The sequence below is a fragment of the Agelaius phoeniceus genome, chromosome 5, assembly GCF_051311805.1.
Source record: "Agelaius phoeniceus isolate bAgePho1 chromosome 5, bAgePho1.hap1, whole genome shotgun sequence".
NCBI lineage: Eukaryota > Metazoa > Chordata > Aves > Passeriformes > Icteridae > Agelaius > Agelaius phoeniceus.
The window spans coordinates 64,019,057-64,044,184 of record NC_135269.1 but is presented as its reverse complement, the minus strand read 5'-3'; the positions used below and the strand labels follow the sequence as shown (position 1 = coordinate 64,044,184).

Genomic DNA, 25,128 nt, shown 5'->3' with positions numbered 1-25,128 from the left:
GGGGTTTTTTGTTTTCTTCTGTTTTCATTCCCTATGAAACAAGATTGATATTTTCTTTCTTTCAAAGATAAAGGGGGAGTTAGTGTTGATTGTTTCGGTATTTTTTAGTTTGTTGGGTTTTTTTAATTGTTGCCAAAAGTTTGCAAAGTAGCCTGATATCTGTTGAAAACAGATGGTGCTAATTCAGCATATGCATATCATACTGATAAGTATAAACTGTTCTGAATTTTTCTCGTGAGTATTTTCTGGCCAGGATTCTCAGTTAGATTGCAAAGGAAAAGAAATTAAAGTATATTCTCATTTACTGGGAAAATATTCTTTATAATCCTGTAAAATTTCCCATAGATGAGATCTGAGTTTCAAATAAAATGCATTATTCTGACTGAGAGGTAGGACACATAATGATTTGTGTGTTACATGATAGGAAATGGTCTATTATTGGTTTCTATTAGTGAATGAGCCCATGCTAAGGCTATTTCATTACATGCAGAAAAATTTATTCCAAGGATTTTGTTATTTGAAGATAAAGTTGACTGATGCCTTTCTCTATTGCCACAAGCAGCTTTGCAATCAACAAATCCCAGAGCTAGCAGTTAATATTTTGGTACAATATCCTTTATTATAGCTTGTTTAAATTACCAGTGGCAGAATCTCATTGCCTCTGTATTGAAACACATTACTAAGGTACAGTTCTTTGTTATCAGTTAGTTAAATCCAAAAATGGGTTGTGTTGGAGACAGGGTTCATCATGTGCAAACAATATCTGTATCTTAATCTATCAGAGGCATCAGATTGTCCATCCACATCATAGAACTTTGATAACTTCTGATAACCTTTTGGCAGAGAAGTTCGGAGTATTTTCGGTTCTGTATTTATGTAAAATTATTTTTAAACTGTCAGTGAAACACCAGAGGGGAGAAAAAGAAGTAATGGATGATTAAGAAGCACTAATTATGTTGTAGTGTAATATAAAATGTTATAGTACAGTCACCATGAATCTACAGGCTTTGACTTAATCTTGTTAAGCATCTGCCTCAGAGGAATTCTAGTTTTGCCATTTTTATTTCTCCATATAGTGAAGCTTTCTCTTGTTCAAGTTATTGTTATTCAATACATGGACTCCTACATAGACTCTTTGTCCTCTGTTTAGTCATCTATATCATAATCTTTTGGGTTGTCAAAGTAAAATATGCTTAAGAATTCTCCTCTTCAGAAACTTTCCTGAATCATGTGGAAGACAGTGTATAGAAAAATCCATTCATTTTGTTCCTTTTTTATTTTAAACAAATCTTGGATATCTTCTTAAAAGTAATTAGCAAATGAGGAAAGATTTTAATTCACAGACAAAGGGATTTGTTTTAAATTCTTTATCAGACTTTGGCCCTGGAGCAGGGGCTGTAGTGCTTTAGCTCTCAGAGTATGAGCTGGAGTTGATAATGAAAACAAAGTAGTGCAACAAGGGTAGAATAGTATTTTCTTTCTGTGAAGTCCCTCAATAGTTTTTAGTATACTGATATATAAATAAAATACTTGAGGATATTTAACATTTCTTAGCACAAAGACAAGCTTTTAGGAAGCATCTGTAGCTATTGCCTATATAGCAGCTGTATATTTCCTACAATGTTTTCAAGCCTCTCATAGAAAAGTATGAAATCTGTATTTGTCATTCAGAAAAGAAATTCTGACCACGTTCCTCAGGTTGGAGGACAGACTTTCCCCCTTCTCTCCTTTCCCCCTTTCCCTTCCTTTTCCTCATTTTTACTTCTCTTCTTTCTCAGAGATTGAATAATGGGGAAAACAATGAGCCCATTTGGTAAAGAGATTCCAATGCAGAAGCAGTGCTCACCTCTGACAATTTGACTCTCTCTATTGGCTTGACAAATGCCCATTGTCTGAATCAATCTGCCAGAGATTTTCTCCATTGCAAAGTAACTGAGATACCTGTAACTCTGTTTACAGTTAATATAATTAAACAGTGAATCTCTCACATAAACTGCTATCCCAGTACATCTTGCAAATCCAAGTAATATGGTTGAAAAGATAAATAGCAAAGGGTAGCAGAGGGGGAAAAGAAATTAGGAATAAAAAAGAAAATAATGAGTTTTGCAGGTAACATCACTGTGAATTAACCAGAAATGTTTCCCTTTTACATCACCCTTAAGCTATGAAAGAAAAAAAAATTACAAAAAGTGGTGAATTGTACTTAGGCGATTGGGGAAAAGGACTGTTTTCAGTGAGCAGAAAAAGCAAACACTATAGATAAGATCTGTAGAGGTAAAATGAGGGAATTAAAATGTAAGCTTCTGAATAATGTGTATGTTCTCTAAAATCCTTTAAATGCCATGCATAGAAGCTTGTTCCAATTCCACTATTTAAATCAAAGTTTCAAAAAAATGGATTTCATTTTTTTCTTAAAAACTGATTTTTCAATGATGTATTACTGCTGATTTAAACTGCTATTTCTCATTTTTAGAAATTGAGAAGGGAATTGCCCCATTACCCTTTATAGGCAAATTTGTCAGTCCTGTTCCAGATGAATCCCAAATCAGTTAGACTGTGTAAAACTGTCTTCTGTGCAAACAACTGGGAACAACTATTACGTCTGCTCTCATAAAGTAGATGAAATGTAGATTTAGATCCCTTTGAAAATCACAGTGTAAGAGCCACATCTGTCTGTAGTTTGCATATCAAATTTCCTTTGAATTTCTCCTTTCTCCCCTCATGATCAAAAGAAGCATATGGGCTTTTATGTGTTTAACTGAGGATAGAAGTTGGTATCTCACGTCAGCTGTTAGGAAGTGCACTGTGCTGTCTCCCTTGCATTTGAAGTGAAAATGGCAATTTCAAATAATTTCACAGAGAAAATGAAGGAGTAAGAGGATGGAAAGTACAAAAGTGTTTATCTGAGGAATGAATGACTCTGACTGACATGAAGGAAAGCAAAAAAAATGGAAAAAATCTTATTGTTTTGGAATAGACTATTTCTAAAAATTGTATATTGGTGTTAACAGAAACTAAATTTATCTTTATAGGCCTTCAAAGGAGTAGGGGGAAAAAAAAGAGAAAAACAGACTGACTGGCATCTCAGTGCTGCTGTGTAGTGATTTAGAAACTAGTTTTCTGCCTGACTGCTCAGTCCCCAGAGCAACATACTTGCAGAAAAGAAAAGGACAGGAGGTACATTGAAGGAAAGCTCTAGTATATTACTCATGAAGCAGGGTATTTCACTCCCCTATACAAGGCCAAATTCAGCTCATCAAATTAATCTTGCACTACCCTTGCCAGCAATGGCACACAAGCCAAGGCAGTACTGGTTGTATGATAGGGTTTTACTATGGGTTAGAATTTGTTCAGAGAATATATTACTCCACTCTCAGCACTGCTGATGAGACCAGCTTTCATTAAATACATGTTTCTATATATTTTCCTTACCATACACAGCTTATCTGCTTCCCTTAACCTGATGTCTTCCTTGGAGGGTCCCCACCTTCTGTGGTTCTTCATGCTGTAGAAGTGTCCCTATGTCAGCCTTAGCCAGTGGAGAGAAGCTTCTCAATATTCTTGCTCTGACATAGTTAACCAGGGGTTAACAAGGGTGGTGCCTTCTCAACAGCAGTTACCACATAATAGTTATTAAGTCCAGAAGTGTCCATAAAAACTTACATAAGAAATTTTCTTTGCACGGGACAAGTTACAAAACATTGTTCAGGACCTCTGCACCTATAGGAAGATGTAGTTAAGGATTCCATACTTAAAATGAAGTCATCTAATACTAGGGTTCATATCTTTAGGATTTGGGTCTCATTTGCAAGCAATTTTAAAGATACTGTTAAATTACTGTTAAATTACCGAGAAGTTCTTAATGAACGATAACAGATTTCCATGGATTCTTTGTAGGAAATTAAATGTTTAAAACAATGATTTGCCAAAATTTCTTATTCTTCTGATACATTTTTAACAATGAAGAGCACATGCTGTAATACTGAGTAACACATTCCAACCCTCTATAAGTAGAACAGGTGTATTACAATTGCAATTTTAACTGTGCAAATTGGGGCTTTGGGGGGGGTTGTAGTTGGGAAGGTTTTTGTTACATGAAAAATCCAAGATGTGGGAGCTGGAAAGTGAGAAAGTGAGCATCAGCACAGGCTTTACCTTAACAATCTGCATTGGTCCCAACCCTAGGTGATTTTTTTTTTTTTTTCTGAATGAGAAAGTAATTTCTATCCCTCCACTACCTAACATCTGGTTAAAACAGTTTATTCACAGTAATTTCGTTAACACAACAGCATTCATCTCTCAACTGATGCTAGCCATAAGTTTTCTGAGACAGTTTATTGACTGCATGGTCCTTGTTTGAAGACAAAAAATATTATTTTCATTGTTTTTCTGGTAGCAGAAAAATCAGAATGCAGCCAACTTTCTGCTGACATTTCAAGTCTGTTGCAAATTAGCATCAAATGTTTCAGTGAATCTAGCCCTGCAGAAAGTGAGTTTTTTTTCCTTCTGCAGTATAGAACAGGATTTTCACCATGCTGTTGAGTCTCCTGGGGATTGTGGCAGAGGAGTAGCCTCATCTGTAATCCACTTTACTATTGCTTGTCACAGCACACAGGCTGTAGTAGTCTGACATCACTATGTCTGTTATATAGCCTGGTCATGACAAACTAATAAGATGCTGTCATCACAACTGAAATTGGCTTCTGAAAATGCATATATGTATACATATTGTATACATTATTTTCAGGATTTTTCTCTACTTATACAAAATATATATATATATATAAGTGCAGATCTGTTTTGTAAGCTCCAAAGGGGACCAAAGAAGAAGTTGTTGTTGTGATCACAGAAAATTTTAAAAGAGGAATAAATAATAATGATTAAATGTTTATGGCACAATTTAAAACATGCTAGAAGTATGCAAGAATTGTGTGTTCAAGTGTCAAAGCTGAACTTCTGAGCAAATGAAACTAATATCCAAACATGGCTACCTGAATGGAGAGCAGCATATCATGTTTAAAAACTCAGCTGAGACAAGGACAAGAAAGATTGTGTAGCTAAAATCAAACACGGTGTTTAGAGGTACAAATTCATTACAGGTATCCTGAGCCATTCAGTCTCCCAAAGTAAACTATCTCTTTAAAACAGATAAAAAGCAGCAGAACATATTAGTATTTCCTAGTAACTGATTCTTGTCAGAGTCTTGCTGGCTTTGTCAACAATGACATCAAATTAAAAGAGACAAAAATAGGTAGAAGAAGGTATTTCTGGAAAGATTCACAAGGAACAGGATGATCATTGCAAAAGAGTTATTCCAAAGTCACCACACAATTAATTCAGCAGTGTTCCCAAGCCTTTGTCCAGATGACCTCTATAAATCTGAACTCAGACAATAACTCACATCAAGACTAATGGGTATTGGCAAGGCAGAAAAGCAACATTTTGCTAAATCCGTTTGCGTGCAACCTTCAGCTCAGTCTTTTGACTTCCTTACTGTGATGTTATCTTGTCACTGAACTGCAAGACTGAGAAGACTTCATCCTATGTTTATTTCAAAACGTTGTGAGGCTTAAGGAGTGGTGTTGGAAGGTGAAGATAGTTTGTTTCTCCATTCTTTAGTTTGTAGTATTGTGGAGAACTTCTCTGTGGCTTTATTTCAAGCATGAGCTTAGGCCTTATTTTAACAAGGTCAGCTTTGTCTCAGAAGCTTGTCTGATTACCATTAAGTCCACCCTGAAGGGATATCCCAGGCTAGTGTTAAATTATACAAGAGTCATCAAAAAAGTAATAACATTTATATGAGCATCATGCTAAAACAAAAAACTAGAATAATTTACTTCTAATTTTTGGAAGTTGCGCTCGACATTTAGAGTGGTCATTTGCTAAGCAAAAATTTTTTTTAAAAATTAGTGAGGATACTAATAGTTAGCTAGAAGTAAACTGCCTAGAATTAAGGTGGAAAACATGGTAAAATATAGTAGGAAACTTTATTGTTTATTAAGTCAGAGAGCTTGCTAAGGTCATCTTTCTGACATCTAATTTAACCTTTAACCAGTGATTGTAAGGTCTAAGAATGCCTGCTTGTATTTGATAGGTTTCTGTGGCTCCAGAGTGGTCTCATGGAGGTATCTGCCCCATCTTTCCTTTGGGTACTTCAAATGTAAAGTCAGCATACATTAGAAATGTATGCAAGACAATGACCAAAAATACGGAGATAGGACTAGACAGCACAATTACCCCTTTCCACTCCCAATTCTTTTCGACAAAGAAATTAGAATTTGGCAAATATCAGCCCTTGCCTTTTTGCCTAGCTTGCCTTTTTTTTTTAATTCTATTTAACAAATTCAAAGGAAATGCAAAAACTAATAATAGTCACTTTAAAGTTGTCTCTCAAATATTGCAGTTGAACTTCCCTTCAATCTACTAAGACAGTTCCCAGGGAGCATGCTAACATAAGTGATGATGGAAATATCCAGGAACAAGAAAAAGACACACATTTTATCACAGTAATAATTTTCTTGTCCTAGTATAAATCTCAAGTAAAAGCAATTAAGCCTTCCTTTTGTGAGAATAGTAGCTAAAAGCTAGAGGTTATCAATACTTTTTCAAAAGCAAGTGTAACATCTTCCTATAATATCTGTTAGTCTAAGTTTCTTCATATAGAGAGAGATCTAAAAGCAAATTTTTTTTGTTAAAACTGATACTAATCTGACACTGAGATTTATGCATCAGCAACTTAACTATTATCTGAAAATATTAATTCCATAAAGTATTGTAGACCTTTTAATGACTGTTTTATTAATAGCACTTCCCAATACCAGTGACCATCTGGAACTGCTTCACCATCTGTGATCCCAATTTCAGTTCAGGAGGGGGAAATAACAGTGGTATTACACTGATTCTACAATATAAAACATTAGCCAACTAGACCTACTGTAGATGATTAATTTGTCTTTGCTTATAAGTGCACACTGAGGAAGATAAAATTAGCTCCTTTGATTTGTTGGCACAACATGGGTTTGTGAAATGGCCACAGGAAGCTGAAAAGATTAAATTGCTTTTATTGAAATCTGAAACGTGCAAAAGTTCATGGAATTTAGATGAAGAGAATAAAAGAGCTTTAATGGCATTTGAAAAGGTGGTGAATGTTTCCTTAAAGATCTGTGTCAAATGATGTGTTAATTATTACAATTTTTTAAAGCTAGGTAACAGAGGACCAGCAAAAGGAAATTGTCAACACTTCTTAAAAACTTGTACAGTTTATTAATGTCATATCAAAATAAACTGAGAAAATACTGTTTTATAAACTCCTACTTAAAATTAATATTATTTATATCCTATCTGAATGAAGTAGCATTTATTTCAAAATAAATGCCATTTTTAATTAAAAGCAGTTAATCCTTGCAGAAATGCTTTCCTTTTCTGCAGAGGCAGGAGAGTTAATTTGATCAATATTGGTTTTATTCTTCTCCTTTTAAACTGGGCTAAAATGTTTCCATATGGTGGTAATAACATGTCTGCATTCTGTAAGGGCTGAGCTGATTTTTCTTTTGTTTCAGGGTATGTGTGTAGATCAATCTCTTTTCCTTTGCTAAGGCAAGATTTGTAAGAAGCTTCAAGGGCTATAGGATATAATTTCAAAACCATTCAGGTCTTGCTTCCTAATCTGTATACATTGTGTGGGAGCCTGAACTTTAAAACTAAAAAAAATTTCAAAAACATTAGTGATTGAGGATGCAAATTGAATTGCATCTAACCAGTTGCATTGTCTACTTTCCTAACCAATGAAGAGACTTCAAAAAAAAACAGTTATCAGTCTGAGGTAGATAGTTCTACATTAGGATGAATTACTCTTCCACCATTAACTGTGGGGAAGTCTGGACATCTGGATGGAATTGAATTGCTATCATGTTATACTTCTTAATTTTTTTAAGTTTTAAACTGTAGATTCCTAACCGGAACAAATTTCATTTATGAAAGTCTTCAGTGAACTGAAGAAAGCTTATACCAGTTTTGTAAGGAACAAGAAGATCCCCTGAAAAAGAAACCAAACATATATAGCATAAGATATGAGGCAAAAAATTACAAGATCATGTAAGAACTATCTGTCTTGTCACGAGAAAGTTCTGCTTTGTTGTCTGGATTTCAGTACAAGTTATAGCTTATGGGTATGCATTCAGTGTCTGGCTCAGACTCATCTATTTGACTGTACAGATTATATATAAATTTAATTATGAATGCTTATATAAGTACATTAGTACATTTATAATTATACATAGTTTTTATTAAATTAAATGTTATATGAAAGGGAGGTGTATATATATATATATTCCCCTCCCACACACATATGCATTGAATAGTTTATGTATAACCATGTAGAAATAAAAAAAAAAAAATTAAATTACTATAGATTAAACTTTAAGAATATAAGGTAGATTGTTTAAACTTAGGCTAAACAAAGTCCTAGTGAATGTCACCCTTAGTTTTGCATTAGATTGCTCATTTTTAGTAGACTGATGACCATTTTCCTTTCGACTTTCTGCTGCTTAATCACAGATACAAAATTTCCTCTGTCTTAAAGAAAGTATGTGATTAAGTTAAAAAGCCATACCCTGAAAAAATTTAAATAACTTGTGATTAATTTCCCTTCAGCATAGTGATTCAGTCTTGTTTCTTCTATTACAGTCAAAAGGTTCTTCAGGCTTGACTCCATCCAGCACTCAAAAGAAGGTGAAGAGGACTCTGCCCAATCCACCTCCAGAGGAAGCAACAACAGGAACTCAGTCCCCATATACTTCTGTGGGATCAGTTTCACGGAGAAGGATTTGTAGGACCACCACTATGGCCAGAGCCAAAATTCTTCAGGATATAGACAGGGAATTGGATCTGGTCGAACGTGAGTCAGCCAAGCTTAGGAAGAAGCAAGCAGAGCTAGATGAGGAGGAAAAAGAAATAGATGCCAAGTTGAGATACTTGGAAATGGGCATTAATAGGAGGAAAGAAGCCCTGCTAAAAGAAAGAGAAAAGAGAGAGCGTGCCTATCTCCAAGGAGTAGCCGAAGAACGTGATTATATGTCAGACAGTGAAGTTAATAATACCAGGTCAACCAGAATAGAAACTCAGCATGGCTTGGAAAGACCACGTACTGCACCCCAGACAGAATTTAACCAGTTTATGCCACCACAAACCCAGCCAGAAACACAGTTTGCCCCTGCTACAAGCCCGTATACTCAATATCAGTATTCATCTCCTGCCCTGCCAACTCAAGCACCAACTCAGTTCACACAGCAGTCACATTACCAACAACAGCAGCCTTTGTACCACCAGCAGGTTTCACCCTATCAGACCCAGACAGCATTCCAAACAGGAGGTACCATGTCCTTTACCCCACAGGCTCAACCTCCACCATCTCAACAGCCATCATATCAACTCCCATCACAGATGATGGTGATACAGCCAAAGCCAAGACAGACCACATTATACATGGAGCCTAAAATAACAACAAACTATGATGTAATTCGCAATCAGCCTCTCATGATAGCACCAGTTTCAACTGACAATAGCTATGCAGTTTCCCAGCTGGGCAGTAAATACTCTACCTTGGACTTAAGGATAGGACTAGATGAGAGAAACAGCATAGCAAGCAGCCCTATATCAAGCATATCTGCAGATTCATTCTATGCAGATATAGACCACCACCATACACCCCGAAATTATGTGCTGATTGATGATATAGGAGAACTTACTAAAGGAACAGGAGCTCTTGGTTCCAGTTTTAGCCTCCATGAGAAAGATCTGACCAAAACAGATCGACTTCTTCGCACAACTGAGGCCAGGAGAGCACAAGAAGTGTCAGACTTCCTGGCACCACTGCAGACTTCCTCTAGGTTACATTCCTATGTTAAAGCTGATGAAGACCCAATGGAGGACCCTTATGAGCTCAAACTTCTGAAACACCAGATAAAGCAAGAGTTCCGTAGAGGTGCAGAAAGTCTCGATCATCTGGCTGGTCTATCACAGTATTACCATGGAGAGGGCAGCTACAGGCATTTTCCAAAATCTGAGAAATACAGCATAGGTAGGCTTACTCTTGAGAAACAGGCTGCTAAGCAGCTCCCAGCAGCCCTCCTTTACCAGAAGCAGTCAAAACACAAGAAAGCATTGATAGACCCCAAACTAACAAAGTTTTCACCTATCCAAGAAAGCAGAGACCTTGAGCCTGACTATTCAAGCTATATGACTTCTAGCACTTCAACACTTGGGGGAATCACTACTAGGGCAAGGCTTCTTCAGGATGATATCACTTATGGCCTTAGAAAAAACATCAGTGACCAACAGAAGTACATGGGGCCACCACTGACGTCATCCATTGGAGCAGGCCTTGGGACTGCACTAGGTCCAACAATGAGATCTGCACTACAAGATGAAGCAGACAAGTCTTATAGCAGTGGTAGTAGATCTAGGCCCTCATCTAGGCCCTCCTCAGTGTATGGGCTCGATCTGTCATTGAAAAGGGATTCTTCCAGTTCTTCTTTAAGACTGAAAGCCCAAGAAGCTGAACCTTTAGATGTTTCCTTTAGCCATGCAGCACCTTCTGGAAGAACTAAACCCACCAGTCTGCCTATTAGCCAAAGCAGGGGAAGGATCCCAATAGTAGCACAGAACTCAGAGGAGGAGAGCCCACTAAGTCCTGTTGGACAGCCAATGGGAATGGCAAGAGCAGCAGCTGGACCCTTGCCACCAATATCTGCAGATACCAGGGACCAGTTTGGATCGAGCCATTCATTACCTGAGGTCCAGCAGCATATGAGGGAGGAGTCACGGACTCGAGGCTATGATCGAGATATAGCCTTCATCATGGATGACTTCCAGCATGCCATGTCAGACAGTGAAGGTAAATTAGGCCTCAGACTGGTATCTTACTATCACAACGCAAATCCTCATTTCTATGCATGTGTCTGATTTTTGTTACACTTCAAAGACTGGTTCTTTTTCTGTTCTTTGGTGCATCTTCTGTGTATCTACATTTTTGGGGGTTGATTCGTTTTGTCGTATTTGATATTTTTTATTTTACCCTTACAGTTTCTGAATGGTGTTAAGCTACTATTGCATGCTACTATATTGTTGTTGATTTGCTTTCCTTTTGGTTTGCTTGTGCATTTTCCTTTTCACTTGTTTATGTCTACTTTTCAATGATACTGTGTAGAACATTCCATGTACAATACAGACTCTGCCATCAGTCTTTATGTGCAGCTCTCTCCAGTGACTGTGAATCATTGAACTTATTTGCAATAGTTTTTGCTGGGATTTGGAAATGATCTCCCAAATCTCTAAAAAACTCCAGTAATTTTATGTGCATGAAATTTCATGATAGAACACAAAAAATGATAATTCCATCTCCCGATGCACCAATTTAGATCTGTGTTTATATAGAAATAGTCTGTTCATTAAGTACATATTATATGTTAGAACCATATAGAGCTTAACGTGATAGCAAAATAACATTCTACATATGGTTTGTTGAAAGCATCCTGTCATGTGGACTTCTGTGCATTCAGAATTGTGATTATGTAAGATAATTTGTCTTTGAATGGTGCAAGACAATCTCATACTTCAATAAAGGACATAAAGTATTTTACTTTCGTTGATGGGTTATGCAGCGTAGCTGGTTTTATATGCACCCCATACACGTCTGCCAAATAAGCACAAGAGTTTATCTTAAGTTCATGAAAGGAACCTTTCTGATGTATTATAAATAGTGCAATTAAAAATGCTGCTTCTGAATAAGTACAGCAGAATGTTAAAGCTGATGTTGAGTTAATAATTGCAAATTATGTATCAGTTTTGTTTGAGTCAGTTCAGAATTAATATATTCTAAATTGTTTAAAAATCATAAAGACAGTTTGAAGGCAAATGAAATGAATATGTTCAAAATTGTATGCACTCCATTAACTTTTTCTTATGTGTATTTACTGCACAATAAAAGAGACTTTGCATGCGCTCTATTGTCTGTAAATGGCAATGATTGTCTCAGAAGACATATTTGCATGATTATGAAGTAGTATGGTTTATTTTTCACATTTCTACTAACCTCCGTTCATTATTGCATTATTGATTTTTTACACATGCTAAATCTTTCATAAGCATTAGAAAAAATTATCTATTTGCCTTTCTCATACATCATACTAAGGACTTGGTTCTGTAAGCTTTTCTTCATATTTCTTAGATATTTATTACCCCCTCATGAACTCTGTGTTTCAGGAGAGACTCAGGGTCATCAGCTTTTTTGATATTTATCAGAAGTTTAACTGTTTTTATTGTCCTTTGGTTCTTAGCACACAGAGTCCTATAATTAAATCTGAAAGCAGCTGAGAGGAACTCCCTGAGTTGAAACTCATATCATTCTTCCTAAATAAGCAGATGCTATCTTGTCTCCTCTCAGCTTGTGACTTTTATGGATCATTCTAGAGTCACATTGTGAAAGATACAGGACTTTTCCTCCTGAAAACTGAGGAGAACCAACCCAGACCAAAAGATCCATTTTGATGCTATTCTATCACAAATGAACAGGTCATGGAGAATTACATAGCTGCCCTACAGTGTGTTATAGTTCTCATATATATTTGTACAAGACATACATGAGTACTTCAAGTTGAACACGTTTCAGTTTTAAATCAGTCTCTGATTAGTTAGACCCTGTCTGGTGTATTCTAATTCCATTCACATATTCTGTATTAGATTGATATGTCACTCAGGGCTTCCCCTTCCAGCAGTCTTTTTCCAATTTCTATCAAATTTTATCTCCACAAATGGCCTATTTCTTGGGAAACCAAAACACTTCTTCACATTATTTTCAAATATGCAGTCTATCAGCAAGTAACCTGTATTGAAAATAATTAATATAATTCGAATGTAAGATAAAAAGTGTTCAAAAGAAGCAATTATATTTCTAAAGAAAGTCATGCCTTCTTTTTTAGGGACTGCACTCTTCTCTGTAGTGATCTGATGTCTTGACAGTGGACAGCTATTCTGGCATGTTTCATCCAACTTTTTAGCACAATTTGCTTTGCAGCTTCTCTTTATTTTAAGCAACTGCTGTGTGGTCTTGATGAAATTTCATTTAGAGAAATTAGTCTTAAGCACTGTCTTAGGAAAAATCTTCTTGTGCTACAGCTTGATTTATCATCTTAAAAGACATTTAAAAATTAATTTAAGTTAAAATGTTAAATTTGATTTGTTTTTCTTTTGTTCAAATTCAGAGACATGCATGACTTTCTGTTCATTTTTTATAGGTGACATCCCATAACAAATACTAGAAGACAATGCAAATAGGACTTTGAGTCCAAACCTTCTGTTTTTCACTAAGTAAATACTGTAACAAATCTTAAAACCATGCTTCAGCATAAGTAATGCTGGCACTGGGATTCCAAACTTCAAACAGGTTAAAAAAGTAGCCTTAGTGTCAAAACAGCACAATGTCCAGAGCTGCCCATTAAAAATAAACAACATTTTGAGATCTTGAAACACCTGGGATTTTCTCAGGGTTCCCAGTACCATGAAAACTCTGATCCAGCAAACAGATCTCTGTCAACCACACAGCTGCCACTTTCCACACATTATTAGGTATGCTGAAGAAAATAATTTTCAAGAACACTGAAGCTAGTGCTCAATTTTATGAATATAAATAGCCCTTACTGTTCAGAAGGTATAAAATGTACCTTTTCTCACCTCAAGTATATTTTTTCTTTTATATGCTAATTTGTAAATTCTTTAGCAGAGTTTAGAAGTTTAAAATTGAGATATCAAGACATCACGTTATCAACACAGTTGATTCCTTGTAATTTTTCATCTGTGGGATTTACAGTGATCACTGTTATTTCTCTCATTGAGGTTCTTGGATCCCACGGCCTGGAGTTCAATCTCACCTGGTTAATCTGTTTGGGTGGAACCACCTGGCTGCATTCTGTTAGCCTTAGAATAAAAGGATGACTTCTCTTAGGCTGTCAGTGGTTCATCTTGGCTGTTGTCAGGTTTCCAGCTGTGACAAATCCCAGCTGTGCAAGCCAAAACCAATGGGGTGTGTGTGGACATGTGAGTGTGGGGGGTATGTGTGCCTGTATATACATATATTTACAACTTCTTAAATTTCAATAAAATACACACATTCATCACAGTTTGATTACAAAAAAAAAAAAAAAAAAAAAAAAAAGTAGGCTGCAGTAAGGAATTCTACATTTTCAAGAGTAGTTATCCAGGAAATGTTATTTCAACTGAGGCAGGAGGAAAAAAAAAATCATTCTTTCATCTGCTCATTTGATGACACAGATTGTGATAGCCAGCATTAGCATCTGGGGTCAGAATTATGTATTAGGTTCTTCATGTAAGCTTCAGAAAGAAGTTTTGTCAGGATGAGTCATGGACAAGCCTGCTTTGTGCAGGTACTGATCAACTGGCATAAATGTGTAAAGCATGAAATTTTTGCATGCTAGACAATAACTGCTATCAATTGTTTTATTGATAGCAGTTAATAACTAATCAGTAGTGAGATAAGAATCAACCTCTAATAATGTTTCTGGTAATTCATATGTTCTTATCTAAATAATATTAAATAAACCATTTCATGTTAGATTAAGTTTGTGCACAGTCATGAAGGAAGAGACTGTATAATATCAATCATAATATGAATCAAGATTTAAAAAATTTTTGAAGGCTTCTTATATTATATAGAATGTTGGTTTTACCACATACAATGTATTCTTTTCAAAAAATCATGCATATATATTATTCCTCTTTTGGAAAACTTTAAGAAAATAGTAATGAAAAACCACAACTTCCTTTTTTTCCCATTAACAGTTTTTTGAAATTATTTCTTAAACCAAATAGATAATGTTTATTTTCACAACTAAATAGGAAAGATTATTAAAATTACCATTTTTCCTTTTAAATTCTTTTCTGTGTCATGTTCATTCACTCTTGTTATTATAGCAAAAACTGGTATTATTTAAGTTTTACAATTGCTTGTGGTTTTGCTGAAACAAATATTGTCTTCCTTTGATTTCCAAATTTGTTTTGCTTAATAATGCATAAAATTCAAACTTTCCTTATATTCTACATTGAATTACCTGGACATTGCATTGGTTTACAATTGGCAACATAGAAGAAAACAGGGAATGATTCTGATACCAAAGGAGTGACACCTATGTCCCAATAGTCAGTAAGCATAAATATATCCATTTGCAAAACTGATTTCAGTGAAATGATGTTATTTGATCCCCAAAAGATGCCTAATACAACATTTACTGTTGCAAACAAAATATTAGTCTTGTAGAATTTTTGCAGAAAGAACATTAAAAATCCATACATAAAGGTTTGTACTGTAAAATCGGGGGATGGAATTAAAAATGAGAACACCTGTAATATTTCTGCTTAGAATTTCAGTTACATAGGTTGGTTTCCTATCTTCTTTGATTTGGTTTGATATCGATTCCATAAAGAGGTTGTAATTTTCTTATATGTAGTTCTAGATTATTTCCAAAATATTTTGAACAGTACTCAGTTCACAAATTTGGGAATTAGTGGAGTTTGCATTTTGAGGGTTTGTTATTTTGGGTTTTGATTTGGATTTTCTGAGTTTGGGCTTTTTTCTGAGTCTGCTGCAAAATACCTAATATGACTAAATTTTTCTCAACAAACATTTTAGAGATATGTGAAATCTGCAGTCTATTTCTTAGCTGCCAGAAGGAGGAAGTGGCTACAGCACTTGGTAGATATCTTCTGTATTTAATATCCATGGTTCTGACATAAACAGAATCTTCTCCCTTTGCTGTCTCACAGCTAAATAATGCTCAAGTTCAATGTCTCAAGTCTCACCTCTAACTTTGCTTTAGCTGCATGGCCAATTAGTAACCACTCTGCATGTTTGCTATGCACAATGCACATTCTTGCCCTTTGCCCAGCACTGGACCAGAGCATTTGACCTGTCCTTGGTTTTCAAAGCCTATCATCTCCGTCGGGAAGAAACAGATTGGTTTGACAAGCCCAGAGAGCCTCGTTTGGAGAATGGACACATCCTTGACAGAAGGCTGCCAGAGAAGTTGTCACACTCTCGACCACTAAGTCAACACCAAGATCAAGTAAGCTGTCAAATAAGATGTGCCTCTAGTTTTATAAATGATTGATAAGTTAATCATACTGTCCAACAGTTCCCATAGGAACTACAGGATTACTCAAAACCCAGCTGCTTTCAGCTGAAGTGCTGTTGAACCTGTATTCATCATCAACATTTGATGGTGAAATTAGATTAACTTTCCTCTACAACTCAGTATTAATTTTTCAGGTTTTCTTTTGACTTCTGAAATATAACTGAAAATATCTATACCTTAAGTATTCCTATAGGTGAAAAAAAAAGGAAAAAAAGAAAACAGTCGAATTTTCCCTTACCAGCTTTATCTCGTCCAAATTCACTTCCCTTCTTTTAGTAGTTGAAGGAAAATAATTCCTTTATCCTGTTGACATTGTTTCCACTTTCAGTTGGTATGATCCCAAAAGTCTGTGATTAATTATTGAATAAATTGGTGAGACTCTACCAATCTAATACTTAGAATATTTCATTTATTAGAGAGAGAAAGAAAAATACCATAGTCTGCTTTTTCAAGCTTGCCAGCTTTAAAATGTAGTTTACCTTAGGATGCCATTCTATTTCCACTTTTTATTAACAAAGATTATGTATTTCAAATCTCTAAGGTCTTCAGTTCCTTGTTTTAGTTGTCATTTTTACTGATTGATTTAGGTTATATCCTGATTTATTCTTATGTTTTCATTTAGATTACATTTTTACATGAGATCCAATGAAAGCAGTGAGTGCATTTCCTCAAGACAAGAGGAAATTATCTCCAATTGCACCAGGGGAGGTTTAGATTAGATATAAGAAAAATATCTTCATGGAAAGGATGGTCAAGAATTGAAATAGGCCACCCAGGGATGTGGTGGAGTCATCACCCCTGGAAGTGTTCAAGAAACGTGGATGTGGCACTTGAGGACATGGTTTGTGGTGATCATGGTGATGGTACTGGGCTGACAGTTGGACTTGATCATCTTAGACATCTTTTCCAAGTTATTAACAATCCTGTGATTCTGAGAGAAGGAATTGCATGGCCCCTTTGTGATACTCAACAGCTTAAATTGCTCACGTTAATTTGTCAGACAACATAAAACACAGGAATATCTCTGTCATGCAATCTTTAAAAGTTTTATGCTGGTGAGCATTTTCACTGACATTTGACAATTAAATGCAGGTTTTATGAAGCAACAGTGTAGATTTCATGAAGTAAGTGTTAAAATGTCTTACAACACAAGCTTTCATTTACTTTTCCCTCCTTTTCTATCCCCAGCATATATTGAGATTTACACACCCTGGGTTGTACTGAGCCTACTCATTTCTTGTTGAGAAAAAGGGCTTTACATGATATAATTCTTAGAGCACTCTATTCAAATAGATCTATGATTCTATGAATCAACTTAATTGCATAATAAAGGATGCTTTTGAGTCTTAACATCTCTTAATATCACTGGCAATAGTTAAAAAATCCTGTCTCTCTGAGCACTTTAATCCTCATGAGAAGCATTAATTATTCTATAAATACATAATTGTATTTTACCACTACAGCTTTCCGAGGTAAAATTGAAAATTTTCCTTGAAAATCACGTTTGTCCAAAAGAATTACTGCTAACCCTGAGCTCTGTGATCAGGAGGTGGTTAGTAAGATACATTTAACTTTTAGAGCTCCAGAGCTTTTGTCCTGGGAAACAGTTCCTAAGCAAGGTCTTAGTCACAGAAATCTGATCATTGCTTTTTTTCCTCATTTAAATAGCACTACCCTAGGACTGGTTGAAAAAATTTGTTCAAAAATTTTCAGCAGGAAGGTTAAAGGGCCTAGGAGTTCTTGTTTTCCTGGATATTTCCAGGAAAAAAAATATGTATTTTTTTTTCTCCTTCAAGCTGTTGCAATATCCCCATGCTTAAATGGAAATAGAGATACAGCATCAAAATCTTGCCAAAGGAATTTTTTTAAGGTTTTATGAAATATGGGATGTAAGCTGGAGAGTGAACATGTTCTAAATAATTCTATCTGATGCCATGTAAAGCCTCAGCAGAAGAGAAGTGATGTGTGTGGACAAGTTTTACAACAATTCCTTCTTCTCTTTCCATCCAGGTTAGCTACTGTCAGTCACACATCAGTACAAAATAGTATCAGTGACTCTACAGAAGGGAGAAATGCCAGGTCTCACCAACTCCACATCATCTACCTAATCAAAATGTTACTCAGAGCTTGTGTACGTTAAGAGTCTTCTGTGAACATTTGTTTAAGATAACTTAAAAATATTTTCAGACACATCCAGAAATTAAATTGCTTTGTGACAAGATAAAAAGGGACAGAGATATTTTTGAAAAGTTTCATTAGCTTCATGATGAGTTGTGAAAAATTTAGCAATAGAAGAAAGTAAATCAGTGTTAACATCTCTATTTTTTAGTATTAGTATTATATTTTTAAGAGATAAAGACAAATAAACCATATCAGGGCAATGAGAGTGGTGAGGCAAAGTAAGGCAAAGTAGGCACTCCCTAAGGGCTTTTTCAGCCCTGTGTATTATGAAAGAGTTACTGAGTTCATTGTGCCATGCTATCTGTCTCCTGTATCCCCACCTTGGTACTGCACAGAAACCTGCAGTGCCCAAGTATGATGTACTCAAAATGTACAAAAATGGCAAGTCACTCTCCATCCAGAACCATCTGAACATATCCACCTTCACCCACAGCTTCCTTTGCTGCAGATGATTTCCTGAAATTGGTTAAGAGGGAAGTTTCCTGGTTAGCACAGGAATTAAGCCACTACAACTCCATTAATATCTCTTACTGAGCTCAAACCAGCCACAGAAAGAATAATTTGCATCAATAGCACTAATCTGCTTGTAATCAGTGTTTCCAAATACCCTTGCTGGCTCTAAATTTGCTATTCTTATGATCTTCTCTGTTAAAAAATGAAAATATTTTAATGACCACTGCAATACGTGTATTCCAGAAAATTTTGATTCACACATGTGAAATATCAATTTTCTTACTAGATGAAATCAGAACTGCTTGATTACATCCCACAGAGCCTGTACAACAGAAAGTAATAAATAAAGCACGACCCTGAGCTTTTGAAGTAAGAATGCAGTGGAGTGACAACCCTCAACCACCAGTTTCCATGGATTTCTTATAACCCAGTAGATTAAGCTCACATACTGTATTATAAATATTAAAATATATTTGTTTCTATAGCAACTTCTGTGGTGCTATTTAGTGTTCTGAAATCATGTTAAATTGCAGTTCAGTTGAATATCTTAATAGCCATTTCCCAATGCATTGATTCTGGACTGCTTCCCTGAGGAGGGTAAGACCTTATCAATGCATCATCTATTGTAGAATTCCCACTGACCACTGTTCACCTCAACAGTTTGCTGTCACTTCCAGTTCACCAGAAACTTCTTCAAGCCTCCTGACATCAAGTGGTTTTATTCTTATTATTTTCTGTGAAAATTATTTGCATATCCTGAACTAAACTGGCTGTTACAAACAATTTGGAAAAGAACTGTAGGAGAAGATGTCAGGGCAGTAAAAGTTCATGACAAGGAATGGACAATGAGAGTATATTAAGAGGATATAAGTAGTTTTTCAGTGAGGGGTTTTAAATACTTCCAGTCATTATAGATGGGTCTTTTTAAGCCCTAAATGAATAATAAAATCCTAAACTCATCGTAATACCAGGATCTTGCCATCAGTTCACTTAGGCAACAGTTTTCTAATCACAAGAAGAAGGCAAGTGTCCTAGACATGAAATCTTTTGAATGCATTCCCCTATTTCTAAACACCATAAAAAATGATATGCTTTTCTCTTCATTCATGAGTTATTACCATTTTCTTGAAATTTAAGTCAAGCCTTTTTAGGGGCACTTGGAAAATTAGAAATTACAAAAAAAATGGGTCAAAAGGGGAGTAGTAGGGCTGAAATGAGAAAATGCCATTTGTGACAGAGATTCAGAAGTCTACCTGCAAACTTTTGTTCCACAGTTTACTTAGTTTTGATTGTTTTCCAACTGGTGAGGCGAATTTATTTTAAATTGTAGTAAACTGTTTTCTGTTAGAGACCTGGTTGCAGGGGGGGCATTTTGTGGTTGAGATTCTCTGGAAATATGATGAGAAATTGGAAATTTCCAACTTTAGTATAATTGTTCAAATATTTAATCTAAAGAGCGGATTGTTAGCCACCCCCTTACTGTAATTCACAAAGGCATTTATCTGGCAGTGCCTCATTTCTTAGTCACTCAGAAATGTTTTTATCTCTGCATGCCAGAATGACTTTTGGAGCAAAGGTCAGCATTGAATTTACCTAATTGCAGAAGAAAATGCAACTCACTTTGCAATTTATTGATGAACAGGAACATTGTATTTGTTGAGTTTTTATTTGGTATGTCTTTTGGAAATTATTTCCATCACCGGGGATCTATCAGCAGAAAAAACTTTCCACCTTGAGGATTTTGAGACAATTCTACATTTGTGCTCTGCACAGAGGAAATTTAGAGGTTCAAAGGGGCAAAACTACCACAGCTGGAGAAATTCTTGGTACCAGCTTGCACGGGCCTTGTGTGCTCATGCAAGTACCTGTGGTATTCAGAAATCAGGATGGATACTGCCTAACCCACCACCTCCAGCATGCACCATCTTGTTCATGGATATCCACCTGAGGTAAAGTTTTCCTTGAAAATGCTATTGCTCAGAGGACAGCAACCAACTGTAGCTGCTGAGAGTCACCTTATCAGGCCCTGTCTAACACCAGAAGAGGAGATGCAGCAACATTTAAAACCAGGAATGACTTTGGTGATCCAATCCAAAGCAGCTGATACATTATAGGTACGGCTATGGCCTGTAAAATACATTTCATTAATTTTATTTCTTAAACTTAAATACAGCACTGGGGAAATTTTTTCTTCTTGATTATCCTCTTTAACTTATATTATTCCCTTTTATGAGGCCTCCATAGTGTTTGTTTATCAGACAAAACACTTAAAGACAACAGGAAATGAAATGCATTTTTAAACTCATCTTTTATTAGAAGCCCTCAGCACAATTATTTCCCATTCATTCCATTTTTGGAGGGCCTTTGAGCTGACTAATAACACGAAACACATGACCAGACCTTAAATTTCCTGAGGAAGAGGATGATATGCCAGTGCTAAACTGCAAATCAAGTGTACTGAATGCTCCCAAAGAGGTGAGGAAGGATGACAGGGACAGTTGGCAGAAATCTCTGGGGTTTGTAGCAGATATATGGGATCAAGTCAACTTTTGCCCTGTGCCCTAAATCTGGGCTTATGGACTTGTTCTCCACTCCTGCAGCTGTGCAGTGGAAGGATGGCCCCTCTGCAGCAGTTTGGATTTCCACTGCCACATTGTGTGGTTTCAGTGGGGTCCCTCTCTGCCTTCCCTGGGGAAATTGAGGGAAGAGTCAGCCAGAAGGGATTCCTGGCATATATTCAGGTGAAGGGAAACCAACTCTAGTGGATGTAAGAAGATGAGAACAATTGGAAACACAAAATAATTTGTGCTCTACAGATTTTGAAATATTCTAGTAAATTTTCAGATAAATTTTCAGATAAATTTCAGAATAATGTGTGTAAATTTCAGATAAAAATGCTCACTAATGATTAAAGCAAAATATCAAGAACAATGTAATTGCTGTTGGTATTATCTATTTACAGCAACTTCTGTTTTTTCCTATTTGTTCTGCTGCTTTCAGAAATGTTCTGGTCTGAAGGTAAAAGCCTAATGACATGTTTCATTTAAGTACTGATACCTACCAACAATAAAAACTAATATACTACCCTGGATGCTAATAAAATTTAATGCTTTTATTCAGGCCTATATAAATCACAAAGATTTATTCTTCTCATAAAGTTCTGGAAGTAATGAGGAAGTAATAGGCTAAAGAAGGAGACAGTCTATATTTTCTGATGTATTTGTTAGCAGTCATGTACAATATGGCATTGAATATTCTTGGATTGTTATTTATTAAAAAATGAAATAAGATAGAGCAAGTAAAATAATATGAATTGACATTTAAGAGCTGCAGCATTCCTCAGTTAAATTGAATTACTCACACCAAAATGGATCCCAGCTAAGGATCTATTTAAATGTGTTCGTATACTTATAAACTGCAATATTTCATTTTTTTAAATTTAATTCAAAATAAAATTAGATGCATTTTTCCAGATTTTTTACAATTTTAAGTAAGATACCTGTGACCAATGCGTCACTTTTATTGTTATATAAAACTTGTTGAATACAACTTTTATTGTTATATAAAATTTGACACTTCTGGCAGTGTCATTAAAAACATAATATTCTCCCTAGCCATTAATGAGTGAGGAAACCTCATGGAACTTTATACACTCCTGGTAGTATTAGACTCTGTGTCTGACAAAATTCCATGATAAATTCAAATGTCTGCCTGATCACATGTTTTGATTTATTCTGGAACACTTTGCTATCAAATCCATGATCTCCTTTATGTCTGACATTAATTACTGTCAATATTACTCCTACTGTGTTAGGAGAGGATTTGAGTCTTCTAGATGCAGCTTCATTCACTGGACAAGTAACTGAATTATGACAACAGATGTATAAACTCTTCTGCTCACTGCGGGATTGAGCTAAGCAAGTCCCTTGACTTCTCAGTTTCCCTTCCCATCATTTATATGTGCTATCCATTCACTTCATAAACTCTCCAGGGCAGAACTAGGTTTGAAGTGTTTGGCTCAGGAGGAGCTTAATCCCTTTAAATGCTACTTAAATATAAATAATAATAATAAAAAACTCTTGGCAGCAGGCTGCTGATGCACTCAAGCTGCTGCATTGCCATGCTGAATAGCATTGTCCCCTTGGCTCCTTGAGGCTGCTCCCTGAGCTCCCATCCTGGAGCAGGCTCAGTCACGCTCCCTCCTCTTGGTCTGGGTGCTTTGCCCAGGCTTGGAACCAACATGCAGAGGCAGGGAAGTGATGGGTTCAGCTCTGCTACCAAAAGACCAAAACTGCAGGCAAAGGGGGCTGTGATGGCTGTGGGGGAGTGTTGCCACCAACGCTCTGCAGAGGCATTTTGGTGTGGGCTCAGGGCAATCACCCCTGGGAGGTGGGTCAGTCCCTGCAGCTTGGCTCCTCCTATGCCCAAACCATAGGGCAGGTAGGATCATGTCAACAGGAAAACTGGCTCTTTAGAGTTTGTTGTAGAATATGTTACTTTCAGTTTTGATGTGGTCTTGGATAAGCCCAGGTAAATGTTGCACATTTTCAGACAATGTAGTCCTACGAGTCTTAGTTTAGGTCTTTCACATGGCTTTTGGGATTTGAAGACAAAAGGGACATTTAGCCATGTGGTTTGGCTGAAACTAAAGCAGTAACTCATGGATGGTAACACATTAAACAAACATTTTGTTTGCATGTCTAAGAAAAGAATTTTATAAAAATACAGGAATAGTGTTTTCTTTCTTTCTTATGTTAAATTTGGCTTGAATAAAGGACTAAGGTTGAGAGAAGCTACTGAAGAGAGTGACCACCTTCTAGTCACTCAGAAAAATCAGAACTAAAGCCATATTTGAAATTAATCTGGAGTTATGGGAGCAAATATTCATTATCTCATGGAAGGAATTTGCAGTTTGACAAATGTCTCCAAATTTGGGAGACTTTTTGAATTGAGAAGTTGTGATATTTCCCTGGACGGAATAAGTTTGTTTGCTTTTTTCTGTTTCAACTGTCTGAAATTATTTATTCAATTGTTGTTGGTTTATCTTTTTATGACATGCATATTTGTGTTCCTCAGATAAATGGGAAGCCCCTGCAGTACATTTTCCCTCATACAAGGCTCAAACTACTGAGAGACCCAAAGGACCACACAGTTTCAGGTAAAAAACCCTCTACCAGACATGATAATTAATTTGATTAGCATGAATTATACAACAGATTTCCAGTATTAAAAATAGTTCCTGTGTCTATGCAGCAGGAAATTCAGTGGTCATTTTAAATCTTGCTCATTGGCTATAACAGAAAGCAGCAGTGCATAAAAAAGGTCACGACATCTGTTCAAGATATATAAGCTATACAGACATTAAAAACAGAGAAAAATTGGTTGTGTTATCCATATGAACAGTCTGTTTTGCTGTTGCTTTTTATGTAACTCTACATTCTCTGCATGAGTCCTTATAAAATAAGCTTGTGTAGGTGTTCAGCATGTACAGAACTGAGAATTTTATTCTTTCTGTTCTGGATCGTGTCGTCCCCCCCCCACTGCCCCCATAGAGGGGGTTAGGAGAACAATCAGATCCCATTTTTCTGTGATATCTTCACCTGGAGAAATTTATCACAGGACTGCAGATTTATCCTCTTTTTTCCGAACACTGACATAAATGTTCATGTAAGTCAGAGTCTGCTTGCCAAGGAGATGAAAGTAGCAGAGGTGATGTTCATTCACCTCCCAGGCTGAGAGCTGGAAGGCAGTGTAATATTTTCATGTGTCAAACTGTAAAAGGACCTGGCACAGGTAAGGTCTGTCTGTCTGAGCTTCTGGAATTGTATCCATTCTCACATCTATATGGAACTCAAACTTATTTCAATATACTGGTTTTGTTCTTTCAGAAGTAGATGCTTTAAGTAGTTTTTCTGTGAAACCATCAGACTTTCTTTTAACTTGCTTAAAAGATTCTAATAGTGTGTGTCAAACTCTGTTTCTGCCCAGAAGTAATTACTGACTGCCAGCCCTGGTGTTCCCTGAGCATTAAGCAGAAAGTGGCATGAACTTACTTGAATTGCTAAATATTGTTTTCACAGGGTTTCTGGCAGTAAAGCCTTGATAATTTCCATCCTCAGTACCTACCTCACATTTAGGGTGTTAAATGAATGCTCTGTATGCATGATGAGGTATTTTCTTGTTAGTCAGCGTAACACCCACCGATGATTTCAGACTGCAGAAAGACCCCTCCACCCACACAGCCCAGTCTGAAAGGAGCTGCCAGCTCTGCTGTGTGTCAGCCTGTGCTGCT

The 25,128-nt window shown here is 36.2% G+C and overlaps 1 protein-coding gene across 9 annotated transcripts in view; it reads left to right on the top strand.

Annotated features, from left to right (window-relative positions):
- PCLO (piccolo presynaptic cytomatrix protein) overlaps positions 1 to 25,128 on the top strand; it is a 324,118-nt gene that overhangs the window by 175,534 nt on the left and 123,456 nt on the right. For all 9 annotated transcript variants that reach the window (XM_077179156.1, XM_077179155.1, XM_077179152.1 and 6 more), the window contains exons 7-9: positions 8,686 to 10,894; positions 15,997 to 16,133; positions 23,913 to 23,994. In XM_077179156.1, coding sequence (XP_077035271.1) covers positions 8,686 to 10,894; positions 15,997 to 16,133; positions 23,913 to 23,994 — 2,428 coding nt within the window. The remainder of the gene's footprint in view (positions 1 to 8,685; positions 10,895 to 15,996; positions 16,134 to 23,912; positions 23,995 to 25,128) is intronic.